This window comes from Nicotiana sylvestris, chromosome 1, assembly GCF_000393655.2.
Source record: "Nicotiana sylvestris chromosome 1, ASM39365v2, whole genome shotgun sequence".
Lineage (NCBI taxonomy): Eukaryota > Viridiplantae > Streptophyta > Magnoliopsida > Solanales > Solanaceae > Nicotiana > Nicotiana sylvestris.
Window position 1 is genome coordinate 85,067,552 of NC_091057.1, and position 18,238 is coordinate 85,085,789.

General features: G+C 36.4%; 2 protein-coding genes across 2 annotated transcripts; one reads left to right on the top strand and one right to left on the bottom strand.

Moving 5' to 3' along the window:
- The first annotated feature begins 7,083 nt into the window (after positions 1–7,083).
- On the top strand, positions 7,084–9,447 carry LOC104235298 (stem-specific protein TSJT1-like). Its single transcript, XM_009789026.2, has 4 exons — positions 7,084–7,379; positions 7,940–8,180; positions 8,262–8,382; positions 8,998–9,447. Exons 1-4 carry the CDS (start codon positions 7,177–7,179, stop codon positions 9,186–9,188), a joined length of 756 nt encoding a protein of 251 aa, XP_009787328.1. The 5' UTR covers positions 7,084–7,176; the 3' UTR covers positions 9,189–9,447.
- A 472-nt stretch (positions 9,448–9,919) lies between these two features.
- On the bottom strand, positions 9,920–14,457 carry LOC104235297 (meiotic recombination protein DMC1 homolog). Its single transcript, XM_070161991.1, has 15 exons — positions 14,339–14,457; positions 14,146–14,222; positions 12,628–12,719; positions 12,449–12,520; positions 12,315–12,353; positions 12,013–12,070; positions 11,868–11,913; positions 11,730–11,775; positions 11,528–11,589; positions 11,317–11,383; positions 11,111–11,203; positions 10,966–11,034; positions 10,747–10,825; positions 10,315–10,483; positions 9,920–10,167 (listed from the first exon to the last, which is right to left on the bottom strand). Exons 1-15 carry the CDS (start codon positions 14,350–14,352, stop codon positions 10,125–10,127), a joined length of 1,026 nt encoding a protein of 341 aa, XP_070018092.1. The 5' UTR covers positions 14,353–14,457; the 3' UTR covers positions 9,920–10,124.
- Between the last annotated feature and the right edge of the window lie 3,781 nt (positions 14,458–18,238).

An 18,238-nucleotide genomic window follows, 5' to 3' on the forward strand; every position in this document is an offset into this window, starting at 1 on the left:
ATCTTCGACAATTATACTAATGGAATGACATGAAGAGGAACGTTGCCGAATACGCCGCACAGTGTCCGGATTGCTAATAAGTTAAGGTTGAACACTAGAAATCAGGAGAACTGCTTCAGAATATAGAAATTCTAACATGGAAATGAGAGATGATCAACATGGGTTTTGTTACTGGGTTACCACGATCACGCCGAAGGTTTGATTCCATATGGTTATCGTGGATCGACTCACCAAATTAGCTCATTCCGACTTGTTAAGACTACCTTCTCGACTGAAGATTATGCTAAGTTATATATCAAAGAAATAGTTCGACTCAATGAGGTTCCGATTCTATCATATCGGCCCAATTTACAGCTAACTTTTGGAAATCATTCCAACAAGGATTGGGTATGAGGATCAACCTTATCACAACGTTTCATCCACAAACAAATGACCAGGCCAATGCACTATTCAGACGCTCGATGATATGTTACGAGCCTATGTTTTGAGCTTCAAAGGAAGTTGGGAGGATCATCTACCACTCATCGAATTTTCCTACAACAACAATTACCATGCTAGTATTCGGATGGCACTGTATGTGGCCATATACAAATGGAAGCGTAGGTCTCCTATCGGCTTGTTCGAAGTTGGTGAGACAAAGTTATTGGGTCCTGAGTTGGTTCAACAGGCTGTAGAAAAGGTAAAAATGATTCAAAGTTGATTATTGACCGCTCAAAGCATGAAAAAATCTTACTCGGACAACTTACGATGAGATTTGGAGTTCTATGTGGGAGACTAGGTATTCTTGAAGGTGTCTCCTATGAAAGTCGTGATGAGATTTGGCAAAAGAGGTAAATTCAGCCCCCGGTATATTAGATCATATCAAATTATTTAGAAGGTCGGTCAAGTGGTTTATAAGCTTAAGTTGGCCCCGAAAATGGAAGCAGTGTATCCGGTATTCCACTTGTCTATGCTTCGTAAGTGCTTGGGTGATCTATCATGTATTATCCCTATTAGAGATATTCAACTCACAGAGGACCTATCTTACGAAGAAATTCCGGTGGTTATCCTAGATCGTCAAGTTCGTAAGTTGCGGACCAAAGAGGTAGCTTCAGTTAAAGTACTTTGGAGGAACAACAATATAGAAGAAATGACCTTATAAATTGAAGAAGATATGAAATCTAGGTACCTCATTTGTTCCATACTACAGGAGGTAACAATGAGACTACTATAACGGGCACAACCCAAAATGAGTAGAGAAGTTTGCAAGGAGTGGCTATGATTTAACATTCGAGGATGGATGCTTGGGAGGGGGAGATGATGTTACACCCCACGCTTTTCCTCCACATATGAAGTTGGAGATTTATAAGGTTTGGGCACAACCCATAAGCGGGCGACACGTTTAAGGACAAAGGAGCGGTTTTATTTTGCCAAATTATGACAGTTGTCGCACAGGGCGTAGTGGCCGATGCGGGGCGACCTAGTTGTTATGTGGGGCGATGGAATTTCTTAGGTCGGGTATAAAAGGACAGAATGACTATTCACTCTTTCATTCTAGGAGATATCACCAATTTTAGTTCACCCAAAATGCTCTAACCCCCCATCCCCCCCAGAATTCCTAAGCAGTCCAAGGCTAAATCAGATGCGAACCTAGGAGGGTATAGCGTGAAGAATCTTGTGATTGTCACTGCAAAACTTGTTATCTTGTTATACTAAGGTTTGAAAATTCATTGGAGGCATAGTTAATCACTACAAAAGCGTAAGAACTCAGGAAATATAACTAGTTCTTCAATAAGACATGTAAGGCAACCTTCCTTCCTGGCATAATTTGAAGTAAGCCTCTTGCTCTAAAGAATTTCTATGTTGTTAGACTGAATTGTCCTAAGCTCTTCTGGATAATGTTATTCCTGTTCTGGTACTTACTTTGCCAGTGGCATTTCTTTCAAGCCTGATATGTTTGTAAATAGTATCTTAAGGTCGGAAAATGCGATTCATTCTGAGTTTAATCTTGATGTCTCCTGATATTGATCTTGCATTGAACTTATGTATATACGTATATATTTACGTTATCGAGCCGCGTTATAGTCAACTGGTACGACACATATTGTGTAACCATTTATCAGTTGGGTAGATGATGTGTGATATAAGGCTACCGAGTCCTCTTGAGGCCGACTACGCCAAGTCATGTTGAGGCCGGGTACAGTCGATATCTCATGAGATTCGGGTATGACCGATTCCTCTATGTAAGGTCGGGTATGACCAAGTTTTTTCAAAATCGGGCACGCCGAGTTCTATTGAGATCGGGTACAACCGAGATCTCTTAAAATCGGGTATGATGTGGTAACAATATGAGACTTTACCGAGTCCTCTATGAGGCCAAGTACGATATATGATATGATATGATATGCCGCAAAGAGCGGCTGAATAATACTATATTACGTATATAATACATAGCCCTAACGAGTGGCCTTACCTTTACAAAGCTTGCATGCATTTAAAGTTCATGGTTCCCATAGTGTACGCCACCCGGTGGCCTATCTTCGGTATTCAAGTTGAAATTATGTATTCACATCACTTATGTTATGTCGATAAATTACATACCTTATCAGCCTTACATATTTAGTACATCTTCCATACTGGCGCCACTTATTTTGGGTGGTATGTCCATGCCCACAGGTACAAATAGACCTGGTGACGTCCCTCCTCAGTAAGGTGCACGCTTCAGCTGTTGGTTGTCACACTCCACTTCTCTGGAGTAGCTGTTCAAAAGTCGATAGGTACTAAAGTATATAATCCAGCCATTTTCGATACGGTGGGCCCTTTCTCGACCAAGTTGTGTATCATAGTACTCTTAGAGGCTTGTAGACTATTATTCAGATATATGTAAGTATTATTAGAACCTTGTTATCAATAGATGTACATTTACGTGTATATATTCAAAGTTAAGGTATAATCCATAGCCAATGATGAACATTTATTAATCCTGGTGTCTTGTTAGGAAGCCTAGTCGGCCTAAGTTCCTGCTAAGAGATTTAAGTACAGTTGTTGGTTCGCATGGGCCTTAGGGCGTCATGTTCCGGTCATACCTCCTGAAGTTGGGATATGACAAGGAGGAATTAACATCACTGATATATACACATGGAACAAAGCAACATTAAAGCATCTATGAAATTTGTGCAAGAAGAAAGATAAAATCTGAATTCTGTGTGTGCACATGTATAACATAAAGGAAAAAGAGCCCGAGTGTACAAAAAGCATCATGGCTAATTCAGAAAATACTTAAGGCAACAAAGCATTTAACAGAAGCTGGTTTAAGGGAAGAAAATGTGCTTAATGCAATGCTATTCTATCATGTAGATATACGACAAGTTAAGAGGAGAGTTTCCCAAAGTATTGTGGAGGAGAACCATATTGTATATGGTCGAAATCGGGTTCGCCTATTGAGTGACCAATCAAGGCTGAAATATAGCAGGTCAAAGCTCGAGCTCGGGTTATATTGAACCAAAGCACGAAATTAGATCGTCGAGATCGTGACCCCGGGACCGAACAAGATCGAGACCGAACATGATCGAGGGAAATTCGCCGAGCTAAATAACAGAAGGCTGAAATATCCGCGATCAATTGGAGATCATGACAGAAATCTAAGCACGTATCAAGGAGATGCCGATTAATTAACAAATCATGAGATTTTTCACCTTGTATAGAATTGTATCAAAAGTAGGACACCCCTACTATATAAATGGGGGTTTGATCATTTGTAAAACACATTGTAATACACGCCAAAAAGCAATACACTGTTTATTTCTAGTTCTCATCATCTTGTTATTCTGTTCTTACATTAGTTGAGGCATTTCTTGGCTCGAGAGTGATCAAACTCAAAGGTTAAGGCTGTTCAATTTGTGAGGTTTGCATTCATTTTTTTATCATTATTTTCAATATTAATTTGTTTTCTTAATTTGTATCAAGTTACATCACGTATCCTTAAAATCGTGTATAAATTCATTTGTTATCCGATTTTGAGGGTAAACACATCAACAACGAGGGGAGTCCAAAATGGGTGTTCATACTATATCTAGCAAGCCATAGAAGATTATATACCAGGAACAAGCTAACAAAGTAGGGGATCCCACACAATCCAAGATGTCCATTATGTGAGGACGAAATGGAGGACCATCAACACTTATTCTTCAAATGCAGATTCTCATAAGCAATATGGCTAAAGCTACTTCAATGAAAATGAGTGAGTAAACTAGTCCAGGGATGGATTGAGGAGATAGAATGGATAACAACATATACTAATGGTGGGAGCTCATCGACAGTAACATACATAATGGTTCTAGCAGGTGTTGTGTAGTGTGTACTATATTTGGTTGGAGAGAAATTATCCAATTTTTCAGAACAAGAAATAGAGTTGTGCAGAGTTAATTAGATTGATAACTCATGAGGTGCACTGTAGAGGAGTTTTGAAACCAGATCTAGCTAGACAGATGCAAAAACTAAATTTGTACCCATAACAGAATTTATTTGTAGTTATTTGTTATGTAGTTGTCGAGTTGTTTAGAAGCAAGAAGTAATATTGAAGTTGGGGTTCCATGTCCAACTTAGGGGTCGTTTGATACGAGGTATAAGAAGGTATAGTGCTGGTATAAAAATTTAAGGCAGAATAGCCTAAATGGCACTTATACTTGTGCCACTTTGTCATGCCGGTCCCCAAGCTTATCAGTTTGCCAATTGAACACTTACACTCGTTCAAATCGTGTATAATAAACGCTTATGACATGAGCTACCAGTGTGTATAATACAATCTCCTACACGTAGGACGCCACATCATTACTAGTGCCACATAGGAAAATAAACTATTTGAAAAATAAGACTGGCCACCCTACACAAATACCGAACCCATAGAAAAGAGATACAATAGGTTCTTTCTTCTAAACCAGAATATACCCAGAAGCTTCAAGCGAGCTTTAATGGCGTCTCTGCTTGTCCCTCCAGTTTTGATCCTCAAACACAAATGTTTATCGCCATTTTCAGGTCTAAATTTCAATACCCAGCTGAGTTCTAGTACTATGTAAGCAACAACTTGATGTTTCAAATCAATAGATTCGTTCTTCGCAAGACCAACAATGAAATTTCGAAAATTCTCAACAAACAAGCCTTTGAGTCTCCTCCCCAAAATTCAATTAAAGATCCAAATAGTGAAACACAACAACAATAATCAAAACAGATCCATTCGTCAACCTAAAGAGTCATCGAAAACAGACCACCCTTCACATACAAAGCTTTTTCAAAACCAACACTCCGCCGTTGTACCACCAATCAACCACCAGAAAAAAGAACCTGCCATAAAAAATGACTACCCAAAAGACCAACATCACCCAAAACAATCTGAAATTTTGCTACATGAAAACGAATCGAAAATAGGTTTCACAAGAAATCTTCTTCCACTATTTCTATTTCTTTTCCTTGCAAAGGCTATCTTCCAAAGTAAGGGAATGGGGATGCGAGAAAAAAATTCCCCAAAAATTGCTGCTGATCTAGTAGAGGTTTTGGATATGTGGTGAATGCAGATGTGAAGGGAAGGGCTGTGTAATTAGGGGTGTTGGGTTAAAATGGGGGAAGAGGAGTAACGTGGAGAAGGGAGGGGGGTTGGTGGACTGCAGAACTAAGAGAAGCAGAGACATCATTAAAGAGCTTAGGCACCTTCATTCTTTCTTTTTCTAATTTGATTTTTTGTATTTTTCTTTTCTTTTTATTTTTTCCTGATTTTAATCATTAAATTTTTATGTCCACGCTCCTTATATGCGTGAAATACACGTATTTTGTTCACTTCAGCAGTTAAGTTGCCACGTAGACTTGGTCAATGGTCTGAGGGATTTAAAATATCGACTTTGAACAACTATAAGTGTCTGGACGAAACTTTATCAATTATAGGGACCGGGATGACAAACACGAACAAGTACAAGTGCCTACCAGGCTATTCTACCAAAATACCACCTTAATACTTTATTTGGTTAGCAAACCAGGTATAAGTTATTCCGGGATTAAAATTAATACCGTGATAATTTATACCTTATAGAGGGTGGGTTATTAGCACCGAGATAACTTATACCTTCTTCTTAGAGATTATGCAATTATCATTTTTAATACAACATATCAAACAGTCGATAAAAAACAATCCCAGCATAACTAATCCCAGTATAACTTATCCCAGCATAACTTATCTCGGCATAAGCCGTATTCAAACCAAACGACCCCTTAGGGTACCAGTTATACTTAGTAGGCGGTTTCAAATTTGGAATTTCACTAAAATTTGAATTGAAGATGAAGTTGTATTTGGTTATAATTTTTGCAACATATTTGGATGTGTTTTTTTCAGAACCATGAAACATGATTTATATTCCACAACTTGTAAAAAATGTCAAAACCACCCCAATTTAATTATCCTACTTGAAATAAACAACCGCTTGTCGGATTGGGATGGCAAAGGCAGTCGCACACTTTGGTGAGAAGAAGACCTGCGCATTTTGTGTTTTTGTGGGTAGTTGTAGGTTAATAACTGATGAGGTTATTTTATAAATTTTAAAAATATGGGGTAAATTTGTAAAACTAAAAACTAGCAAATTCCTATTTTCAATTGAAAATTTGGTTCTCATTGGTTTTTCAAATTTGAAAATGCATTTTCAAATGAAATTGAAAAAATTGGTAAGAGTTTGATAACCAAACATTGTTTTCAAAATAAATTTTGAAAAAAAGGAAAATTTTGCATGTCCAAACGGGCTCTTATAAATATTGAAAATTTAATTACCAAAAAAAGTACTCCCTTCGTTTCAATTTATGTGAACCTGTTTGACTGGGCTCGGAGTGTAAGAAAAAATAAAGACTTTTGGAATTTGTGGTCCTAAACAAGTCAAAAAGGGGCCCAGAGTATTTGTGTGGTTATAAAAGCTTCTCATTAAGGGTAGAATTACAAGTTTAAGCTAAATTGTTATTAAATTTAGAAATGGATCATTCTTTTTGGAATGTACTAAAAAGGAAATAGGTTCACGTAAACTAGAATAGACGGAGTACTATATTATGAAGAAAGGGCATTTATGGTAATCCAAGAAAAAGAACTCCCACTAGCGAACTATTTCAACCCTCCAATAGATCATCATCATATCATTTTGCAGCTCATAAAAAACTTTTGATCCAAAAATGCTAGCAGTTTTTGACAAATCAGTGGCTAAAAGTCCAGAAGGGCTTCAGAGTCCGAGCAATGAGACCGCAGTATCTGCTCTGAAAGATGGTTTCTTGGCACAGCGCTTTGCCTCCAACCATTCAGGCTCTGTCACCATCAACTTGGGTTCTTCTGGATTCTTGGCTTACTCCCCTGATCGCCAAAACCCTCTTCTTCCCAGGTCCTATTTCTTATCCCATTTGTCTTTGATCTGATATTTGTTGTCATTTACCCCAAAAAGATAAAGGAAACTAAGATCTAACGACTGTTTTTTTTTAATTCCACTCAGTTGACTTTATGTTCTTGTGTAATCCGATCTCTCATCTTTTCTGCGATTTATTTATTTGTTTTTATAGTGGATCTTGGTGAATTTGACAAAATATTACTTTTTTTCAAAAAAATATTTCTCTTTTATGTGTGCTGGTTTTGTGATTTGTGTTTTTGTCGGTTTCGGTTTGGATACAATGATGGTCTTTCTGGGGTTTAGTTTTAGGAAATGCACTAGTGGCTTGTGTGTGACAGATTTTCCTTTTTTATTTTTTATTTAATAATCACCATTGTCATTCAGTTGCTGCTTTAGTATGATTACTTATTTGTGTAAATTCTGTTTCATGTTAGAGTAATTTAGATTTATTTATTTTGAACCAAATCATGCTCTCTGGAGACATCTTCAGCCATCAGAATAATGAAATTTTAGATTTTTTTGTTTTTTTTGCATACCATGCTTTCTGTTTCTTGTAGGTTGTTCGCTGTTGTGGATGACATATTCTGCTTGTTTCAAGGCCACATTGAGAATGTAGCTCATCTTAAGCAACAATATGGGTTAAACAAGACAGCAAACGAAGTGATCATTGTTATTGAGGCTTACAGGACTTTGAGGGATAGAGGTCCTTATCCTCCAGATCAAGTTGTGAGAGATATTCATGGAAAGTTTGCTTTCATTCTTTATGATAGCTCTTCAAAGACTTCCTTCCTAGCTTCTGTGAGTAGTCCTTGTTGTCTTGAATCGTCTTGTCTCTTGTTGTCGAACTAGACTTTACATGTACCACTTTCATTGTTATAGGATGTTGATGGGAGTGTGCCCTTCTTCTGGGGTACTGATTCTGAAGGCCACCTAGTTCTCTCCGATGACGCTGACATTGTGAAGCAAGGCTGTGGAAAATCCTTTGCACCATTTCCCAAAGGTAATGCAGATGAACTTCTTGCACTCAAGGGAAAGGTCTACACACATAGTATTTCTTTTTTGTTTTTGGATGAGTAATCAGTAAAAGAATTTCTATTGACATGGGAAAATAAGGAGTTGCTGCTCAACCATAGGATGATTAAAATAGACAAATATGCTCTTTGCAAGCTAATTAATATGCGTCTCTGATGACCAACATAACCAAATGAGTTGATTTGTATCGGATCCATTCTGACCTCTTCTATTTGTGCAAATAATTCTCTTTTCTCTCTTTTTCCTTGGGTGAAGAAGAGGGTAAATTGGGGTGAGTTCATGTGGCAAGACAGCAAGATGCCTATACATAAATCAATCAAATTGGGTGGGATTCATAAATCAGGTTGGCACATGACATAATATCCGTGGGTTTGGATATATGCTTCATGTGCTTCTCATACTCCACTTTCTCGTATTTGGCTTTTCCCGTCCATCCTTATGTAGCATTTTCGGATTTAATGCTATAACAATGTGTTTTGTGTTTGTTGTTTCGTTGCTTTTTTCAGATGCTCAATGTCAGTTGGTTTACTTTTGAATCTTTCGCAGAATACTTATGTGTCTTGTTGTTTGTTTGCTTGTTCAGGATGCTTCTTCACATCTTCTGGTGGCTTGAGGAGTTATGAGCACCCCCGTAATGAGTTGAAACCAGTACCAAGGGTGGACAGCTCAGGCGAGGTGTGCGGTGCAAACTTTAAGGTGGATGCTGAGTCTAAAAAAGGGGGTACAGGCATGCCCAGAGTGGATAGCGCCGCTAACTGGTCCCAACACTACTAAGCTGACTGCAGTTTTCATCACCACAGAGGCTTCGTTATTATTTGGCCTTCTATCTTGTGCTTTTCCAACTCTTTCTATTATTCTCAACTTCTATTGCTATGAGCTTTATGGTCGTAGAGAAATGTTAAAAGGTGAGGAAAGATATTTCATATTGCTACCGAGCAACGTGATTCCCTATGTCGTATACTGGAATTAGGCCATTTTCTTGGCCGGAAGACGTCTACTTTAAATAACTTCTGTCTTGAGACAGGTTTGCTTATATCTTAGTATGTGTATTTGGTGCTTCTGTTTTCTTTTAACCCTGCCTTTTCCATTTACAAATGTTTTCTTTAGCCAATATTGGTACGTTTCAGATCCATGCTGTCTGGCTAATGTTTCTTGCTAATAAGAAACATCAGCGTTCAGGTATCTGTTCCCTTGTGCATTGAGATTGTAGCATACCCAAAAGTTGGGCTAAGGCCAAAGAAACAGTCGTTGCTTAAAAGATGGTAAACTAAGCACATGACACTATATGCACAGTATGCTTTGGCAGGAAAGTCGCTCTGGCTACATAGCAACTTGCCTTGTCAAAAAGGTAGGTTGTTAGATATCAGAGGACAACCGAGGATTTGTGAACATAGATGATCGGATGAAGTATTGGGACTAAAATTGCATGCTAACCGGAACTGCCAATATTATTGCTATTGCATGTCAACATTTTGTAAACCGTCTATGATAATACAAGATAACTAGACTAAGAGCAAGAAACTAACTATATTAGTGAAAACACCACGTGCAACCACGATAAGTGTGACAAAACAGTGGTTTACAAACATCTTTTTATGCTAGACTGATATATTTACAGTTAACACTAAAAAGTAAGCATCAAAATACGAAAGCGGGAATGTAAGCATAAGCAGCTCTCTGCTGCAGCAGAGAGGCAGTCCCAGCTGATCTTCAGTCCTTAGCATCTGCAATTCCTCCTGGTGTTATCTGAAAAATGTGTTTTTTGTTAAGAAAACTTAATAGGTGACCAGGAAAAAAAACCTTAATTAGGTGAACTTTCTAGTTAACCCCTTGCTGCTAAACTTGACTCAGTGGAAAAGAATGAAAAGAGAAGGAAAGCTAATTTAATTAAGAGTAGGATATTGCTTCGGCCTCTGGAAGATTTGGTGCATCAAACACCTTGCAGACACGCTGTTCTCCTTTGCCCTTCCTGAACATTAGTCTTATAGTTGCTGCGTGAGCAAGGACATGACCTCCTGCTGGCTTCTTTGGATCTGATATGAACACCCCTCCACCTGGATCAGCTATAACTGCATTCACCAATCCAACTACTTGTGTTAGCATGCTTAGAGTTTCAACTTAGATAAAAGGAAATCAATATACAGCACAGAAAGCGAGTCAGTTTAGCTGTTTGGAGTAAAATCCATTACATCAACAATTAGGAAGTTTCATTGTGGTTACTCTCCTATTCCTTCCCAGGAGTAAAATCCATTACATCAACTTAGCTTGTTTGATATTTTTTGATTCTAAACATATCAACAATTTGTAGAGCTGCGCAGAGTAGATTGCCTACCTTGATTAGTCATGTAAACAGCAACATTAAATTCCTCAGCTATCTTTATCAATCGGGACAGCATCTGAGCCAACTTTTGCTGGATATGGCAAGAAGGTGCAGTCACTCAAATTAAAACATATTTAGAATAGGTGATTGCAGGCTCTTCTTAGAACAAAGATAAATATCAAGAGACAGGAACTTATAAATCAAATATCATATTTCTGTATTTTGTTATACCTGACGTTCTGCAAGTTCTCCTCTTCCAGTGAAATCCACTCGAAATAAAGCAATCACAGAGTCAACAATCTGCAAGTAATATTTCAGTATATGAGTCCATTAGCAATGATTCTATTCAGGATAAACTGGAAGTTGTGGCTTTCACCAGAAGTCTGAAAGGCTCTTCAGCCATTTTTGCTGCCAGACCAAGAAGCAGGCTGTACTGATGTTCGTATGTGTATGCACGAGCATAAATGATCTGGTGAATTCACATCATAAGGGGAAAAGGGAATGATAAGAAATCAGCTGAAAAATCAGTAAGCTAAACAAAGAGAGGAGAGATCATTAAATGAGGGTCAAAAGACGCTTTACATTGTCAAGAACAGCTCCTGCGTCCATTCCAAATCTTTCAGCAATGGGCACAAGACGATCTGGCCGACTATAGTACACTTAGTTGAAGAAACAAGATAAAATGGAAGGAAGCATTCTCTTTTGTTTCTACAGCTGCTACTTCATGAGGAGACTTTTAAGTGCTAGTTTGATTATTGATGCTACATGAGTAAGGAAATATCAGCAAGGATACAACGTTCCCTCAGTATCAATGTAAGCCACCTTTCCATTCCCTCCTTTCATGCTAGTAGGAAGCTGAAATAAATCAGACAAACGAATTGACACTCTTGTCATGTTCTGGATGATACCATGATTAAGTCTAAAGCATATAAAGGATAAGGAGGGATTTAGAAGGTCAAAAACTTCATTGCTTCTAACTAAGATCAGAGGTGAACCTGAGTAGAGACACATAGAGTATGAGCAAGTTGTGTCTTTCCAGATCTGAATAAATTGTTCATTCAGCAGAGAGTTAGATGAAATATTCAGATAATGCTTCTACACCAAAGGTAAAACGATAATTAGTTGATTGTTACCTGAATTCACCAAAAGCTTCAGTGATTGCTGAAGTTTCGATCCCTCCTTCAGAAAGTTCACACCAGAAAAAAAACAATCAGAACCAAGAGCTATTTATGTGACAAGTAAAGAATTCAGGATAAAATTAAGTAGTGGAACATTTACCTCCCAAAAGTTCATCCAGTGCCTGGCTTCCAGTTGTGATACGAACTACCTGCTTCCTCTGTAGCAAACATGTTGTATTCAGATATCTTTTTATATAAGGCACAAATAGGATTCTACACTTCCTTATATATGTCACTCAAGCAGAAAGGATCAAGAGTGGATAGCAAAGAAAAGAAACACCGTGATTTTACTCAATAGGAGCTGTTAGCACTAAATTATAGACTGGGTTTTGTGGGCTATTAACTTTTAACATCATCAGTCAAACGAAATCTAAAATGAAAAAAGAAACAAAAAACTCATACTTTGAGCAGAGCATCACTTCCAGTAATATAGCCAAAATTCTGCAAAGATTACAAAAATAGTGAAGTCAGTAGTAGCAGAAACATATGATGATATCATCACTTGGAATATGACAATCAGTACATAAATCTCTTACCACTATCTTCTCAGCTGCTTCACAGATCTTGTCAACTTTTGCTTCGGATAGCCCTTTGATCCCAGTCAAGTTCTGGAAGCAAGACAAATTTGATACTTATTAGAAGAAAGATTGCAAAGCGGAAGTATATAATGCGCGCATCGTGGATAATAAACAACAGAAGTGATTTTCCTTTTCACCTTCTTCGTGTGCATCATCAAGCCATTGCAGGTGTAGATCCCTACATCTTGCAGCTTCTTCACGTCCCCAGCATTGATTCCATGAGAGATCACTGCATAAAATATTTAATAATTTTACAAAGTTAGCTGATTCATAACATTTAATTGTCAGGAAAAGCTTATCAGGATTTTACATGAATTTAAATTTGACATCGAAAATTGAGACTATAGCTTCATCATTCCAGTTTAAGATCTGCTTTGAGTTTTACATTCAATTGTGTAAGTTCAAGGAGATGGTCTTTATTAAAAGACTATTCCGTGACAATACCTTAAAAGGTAGATACCAGGAGGAACATAATACTGCAAATTTGAGTTTGTACTCTTCTAAAATGCAGTCGATGAGATTACTAACACGTTCATAAAATCCCAAAGGGATCATGATATGAAAAACTCACAAACAGAGCAGAAAATCGAAACCGTAAATTATGCTACAACGATGAGATCAAAACACAGACACACTAGCACTGATGGAAAAATAAGACAACTGGATGAAGTAATGAGCATAAGACCAGTAAATTATATGGACATTGTGTAGCCAGCTGATTTGAAGCCAGAATTTTATGAGTTAACGAAGAAAAATACAGAGCGCAATGAATTTTTTTGAATTAAAGAGAACTCCTCAGATTTGTTACGAGATCATCATATTCCAAATTACCGCCAAATCCTTCTGATGCGCTTGAAAATCACATATCCCAGTTACAGAAGAAAAACTGAAAATCAACATCACACACGCTAGCATTGATTGAAGAATGAACTAGTAGCTTGAATCATGAGTAAACAGTAAGTACTAATTGTGTCACAACGAACCGAATCATAAGCATAACACAATAATCATATTCTAGAGAACCTTTGATGATTAATAAGATAAATCATAAACAGCAACGCGATTTTGCATTAAACGATGTTTATATAAGATATTTACAATAATCATACTTCAGTAAAACGTACCGTTTAGTGAAACAGAGGAACTTAACAAGTACTAATTGTGTCACAACGAACCAAATCAGATCCATAACTTTCATCAACTAAAAAAGAAAATTCATACATTAAACTAACATGAATTTTAACGTTTAACCAAAATTCCTGTGGAGTTTTTTACGAGAAATGAGAAATATTGTAGTAAAAAAACATTGTAAAATGTTGAGCCAAACCGAAAAATAGAATAATAAGAACTAATCCAGATCCATAATTTTCATCAATTAAGAATGAAAATCAAACAGTTAACGAGTGTCAAGGTTACTCCAAAGCAGTAGTATAATGTGCGCGAAACTGATAAACAGTACTACGACTATCCCAACAACTACTTCAGAGACATAACTTTCATCAACTAAGAAAAGCAAAATCACACCGCAAAGGATAACAAAATTTTGAAATTAAATAAAGTTGCTGTTGAATTTTGAAGAAAAATGTATTTTGCTGAGCGAAGCTGAAAACGGAGAATTATAAGAATTTGGCAACCGAAAAAAAAAGAGAAATTACGTTTATCAATAGCCTCGAATAAGTCATCTTCATCTTCGATCTCTTCACGTTCAACGAGCTGTAACTGCTCTTCAGGTCTGAAAATCATTCAACACATCAGAATACAAAATACTGATCAAAATCGTAAAGAGAGAGAGAGAGAGAGAGAGAGAGAGAGAGAGAGAGAGAGAGAGAGGGAGAGAGAGGAAATTACTTGAATGCAAGCATTTTCAAAGTTTCGAGAGAGATTTGAAATTTTGCTGAGAGGAAAGGAGAGTGTTTGTGCTGTTTGCGTGAGGAGAATTTGAATTGTGAAATCTCAGAGAGGAGACTTTTCACGTTTATATAGGGAGAGAGCGGAGCCCGGGAGTTTATTTTTGTGTTTGGGTTCCGATTGCATGTGGGCGCTTTAAGAGCAAGTCCATCAAACTTGGTAAATTTACTCACATGTTAAGAGTTAGTCCATCAAACTTGGTAAATTTGAATTTTGGAACATTGATATTCAAAGCTTGCAATCAAATTTTATGTGTTAGTATTACTTTTTGCTAATTTATTACCTGCTTCCAATTTTTTGAACCATTTCAGATTTCTAAAAGTATTCGACGAAATTCTTTTAATACTATTAATCTGGATAGTTTTTTAAGAAAAAAAATCCAGCAAAATGAAGATTATGCAAACAGTCTTGTTAAACATTGTGTGGAAAAGTTTAAAATTAATGTACAGTATGTGATTCTTTTTATGTGAGTGGTCCCAAAATTTTCCATTTTATCTTTGTTTCCCCTAAAAAACAGATAACAATTAAATTTGTAAGTGGTTTTAAGGATACGTGGATTAAATCGATACAAACGATAAATTGCGTTAGATTAAACAGATAAAGGGGGCAGAAAATTATCAAACCACTTGAGGAAGGTGATTTCGGACCTAACAACAACCTTAATAAAATATCCGCTCTCAATCCCGGACTCACAATAATCAAGCGCTGATGAACAAAAATAAAAACTTTGAGTAACAGTGAAAATAATAGTATATTGTCTTGATATGAGTGTTACAATCTATTTAATGAATAATCAGATTCCCCTTTATATAGTAGGGGAATTTTACCCTAAGTATAATTCTATAAAAGGTAAAAATCTCTTGTTTAACTAATCACCGGTTCTCTATCGATACGTGCCGAGATTCACGCCATGATATCTGGCCGGTCGCGAATATCACGACCTTCTGCTGGTCATACTCAATCATCTAGTAATGCTCACTGGGGCCTTCAGGTTTCGAACCGAACCTTGGGGCTATGGCCCCGATATTCCCGAGGGCAATCATTTCACCTAGACCCTGGATCGAGGGGCTTCTTGCCTCGATTCCAGTTTCTTACCTCTTCACGGAACCTGAGCCGTACCATGAGCTCAGTTTTACCAATATACACTCTTGTGTTAGTAATCAAGCTCCTCCTCAAACTTCGCATTATTTCTCAAGGTTCGTCATTGACCGGTGATCGAGAAGATGCTAAGTAGATAAAAAAAGAATAGACATAATTACTAGTCAATGGCCAGATTTTGAAATATGAGTTGAGAATATCTTTAGATAGGAACTTTGATACTTTTTTTTTTAGTATTAAATTTTTAAAGATCAATGCTATATAAGTATTTTGCTCTAATAATTTTCATTAGCTGGAGTTTTGTCTCAGTTTTCCTACCATACCAATGCATACTTTGTGTCAAGTTCAATAGTCTATTATCCATATGCTTTCTTAAGAAGTCTCAATCATGAGTACATTATCGATGTATGAAGTAATGTTATAATCGCTCTTAATTCGCCTTACAAGATGAATACATTTCTAATACCTTTAGAAACTGGAGAAAACTTAAAAAATGAAGCTCAGTTTAAAACTTTTTTGAATAATATTTCTATTTAGGGTGGAGTGAAGTGGAGCGAAGGTGGGTTGGGGTTGGGGTGGGTGGAGTTGGGTGGGCTGGAGGTGTAGGGGTGGGTTGGTGGGGATGAGGAATGAGAAAATGATGGAAAAGAGTTTTGGAAATGTTTTCCCTTCTCTTGATAGGAAAACATTTTCCTCCAATTAGAGGAAAATGAGTTCACGAGGAAAATATTTTCCAAAGCATTTAAGCCTAGGGGATGTTAATGGATATTTAAAAACCGAATAAACTGACCGAACCGTATTGAACCGGTTTTTAGGTTTCTTTAATAAAACCGTAAGTTTTTATCAAAATTTATAACCGTACCTATAATTAGGGTAGTTTTTTTATTTTATAAATATAAACCGAAAAAATACCGAACCGTATTGAATAAATTTATAGTGTGAAAAATATATTTATGTATTAAGTTTAAAAATAATAAACATTGAATTTTTTCTTGGGCCTTGGAATTATTAAATAATTACAAGTCAACAAGTATTTAAACTCAAAATCCTAATTCCCAAACCTATTATGCTACTCCTATTGAAACTAAATTATTTCTAGCATATTCACTAGCAAAACACAAGGTATTGTAGTGATTATGAGTAGCAAACTACAATGTATTGATTATGTTTCCTTTCGTATGATTTGGATTTTTCTTTTTGAATATTTAATCTTCTATAAACTTTATTCTGGAGTGTTAGCTTGGTTAGTATCTTTCCACTCGTGTGATTTATATTTTTATTGTATTTGTTTAGTTTCTTTTACGTTGTTGTAGAATAGTTGATAGATTTATACACTAGCCATCTTTCATGTTTTCTTAATGCATCACCTTTTAAACTTTAAAAATGTCTAGAGAGTTTTGTTAAGTCCTATAAAAGTACGTATGTTATTGCATTCTACTTATAGTGACTTTTACATGATATTCAAAAAAATTACCGAAAATTAATCGAACCATATCGATACCAAAGAGAAAACAACATGATTGAGACGGTTTCAAAAAGTATAATTTTGGTTATACATAATAGAATAACCGAAAAATTGATATGGTAAATTTTTTATAAAATAACTGACCGAACTGAATCATTGACACCCCTATTTAAGCCAACCAAATACGAAAAAATTAAAAATATTATTTAAAAAATATTTTCTTTCGTACCAAACCCACCCTAAGAAAAGTGACTTTCTTCACTTGTAAAGTAATCTGATAGTGCATTTTAAGTAGTTTATAGATGTTATAGTATTGGATAGTGAGATGTTTCGTCTTCTAGAAAATAATTTTCGGGAAAAAAAAATTCTCATATCAAACATTTTAGAAAAGATTTACTCTCCTGTACTCCCTCCCCTCTCTCTCTTTATTTTCTCATTGTTTTTTGTTTCCTTTCACAAGTTTTTCTATTCTTCTATAAGTGAGAGTTTAGCAGCTCTCCGTCAACGTAATAGCTTGCCATTTAGGGGTATTTTTTGTTATTAATAGATTTTCGTGCTTTAGTTGTGTATTACTAAGTGCAACAGTATGTACACCTTCTCAATTGCAGGGCCCACCAGAACATTCATAAATGCAATTGTCAAACATGGAGAAATTAAAAAATAGCCAGATTTATAAATAGTCATTCAAAAATAGCCACAATTTCAAAAGTAATCGAAATTTAGTAACTTTTCATGTAAAGATAAATCTGAACGAAAATACTGTTCAAAATTCGGAAAAATACTCCAGTATAATATATTGGAATTTTACTGGAGTTCCAGTATATTATACTGGAACTTTCCGCGTGTTAGAATTCCAGCATAATATGCTGGAAGTTCATACACAGGTGCACCGATCTCCAATATATTATGCTGGAACTTTCCGTGTTGCAGCAAAGTAGTGACTATTTTTCAATGACTTTGCAAAATCCTGGCTATTTTCAAATGACCAATCCAAAAACTGGCTAGCTCGTGCTATTTTTACTTGTCAACAACCATACTTTAACCTGGGCTCCAGCAACTGCAGCAGCCTTTTAGTGCTATCATGCCATGTGGAGCCCATTTAAATTACTAACTAGCTCTGTATTTGAATTTGTAAATTGTTAAGAAACTTAGCTCAAAGTAACATTATAAAACAAACAAATAGACAAGAATGTAGGGAGAAAGAGAGGAGGGATATTTCTTCCATGTATTCAAGTGTTCAAGTCTATTACAAAATGACTTCTCATCCTCTATTTATA

Excerpts from the sequence above, each read along its gene's own strand:
- LOC104235298 (XM_009789026.2), top strand. The coding sequence starts at position 7,177 with ATGCTAGCAGTTTTTGACAAATCAGTGGCTAAAAGTCCAGAAGGGCTT. Across the intron at positions 8,181-8,261 it reads AGACTTCCTTCCTAGCTTCT|GATGTTGATGGGAGTGTGCC; the intron begins GTGAGTAGTCCT and ends TCATTGTTATAG. Across the intron at positions 8,383-8,997 it reads CTTTGCACCATTTCCCAAAG|GATGCTTCTTCACATCTTCT; the intron begins GTAATGCAGATG and ends TTGCTTGTTCAG.
- LOC104235297 (XM_070161991.1), bottom strand. Across the intron at positions 12,720-14,145 it reads ATTCGAGGCTATTGATAAAC|TGATCTCTCATGGAATCAAT; the intron begins GTAATTTCTCTT and ends TATTTTATGCAG. Across the intron at positions 11,035-11,110 it reads AAGAGCCTTTCAGACTTCTG|ATTGTTGACTCTGTGATTGC; the intron begins GTGAAAGCCACA and ends TATTACTTGCAG.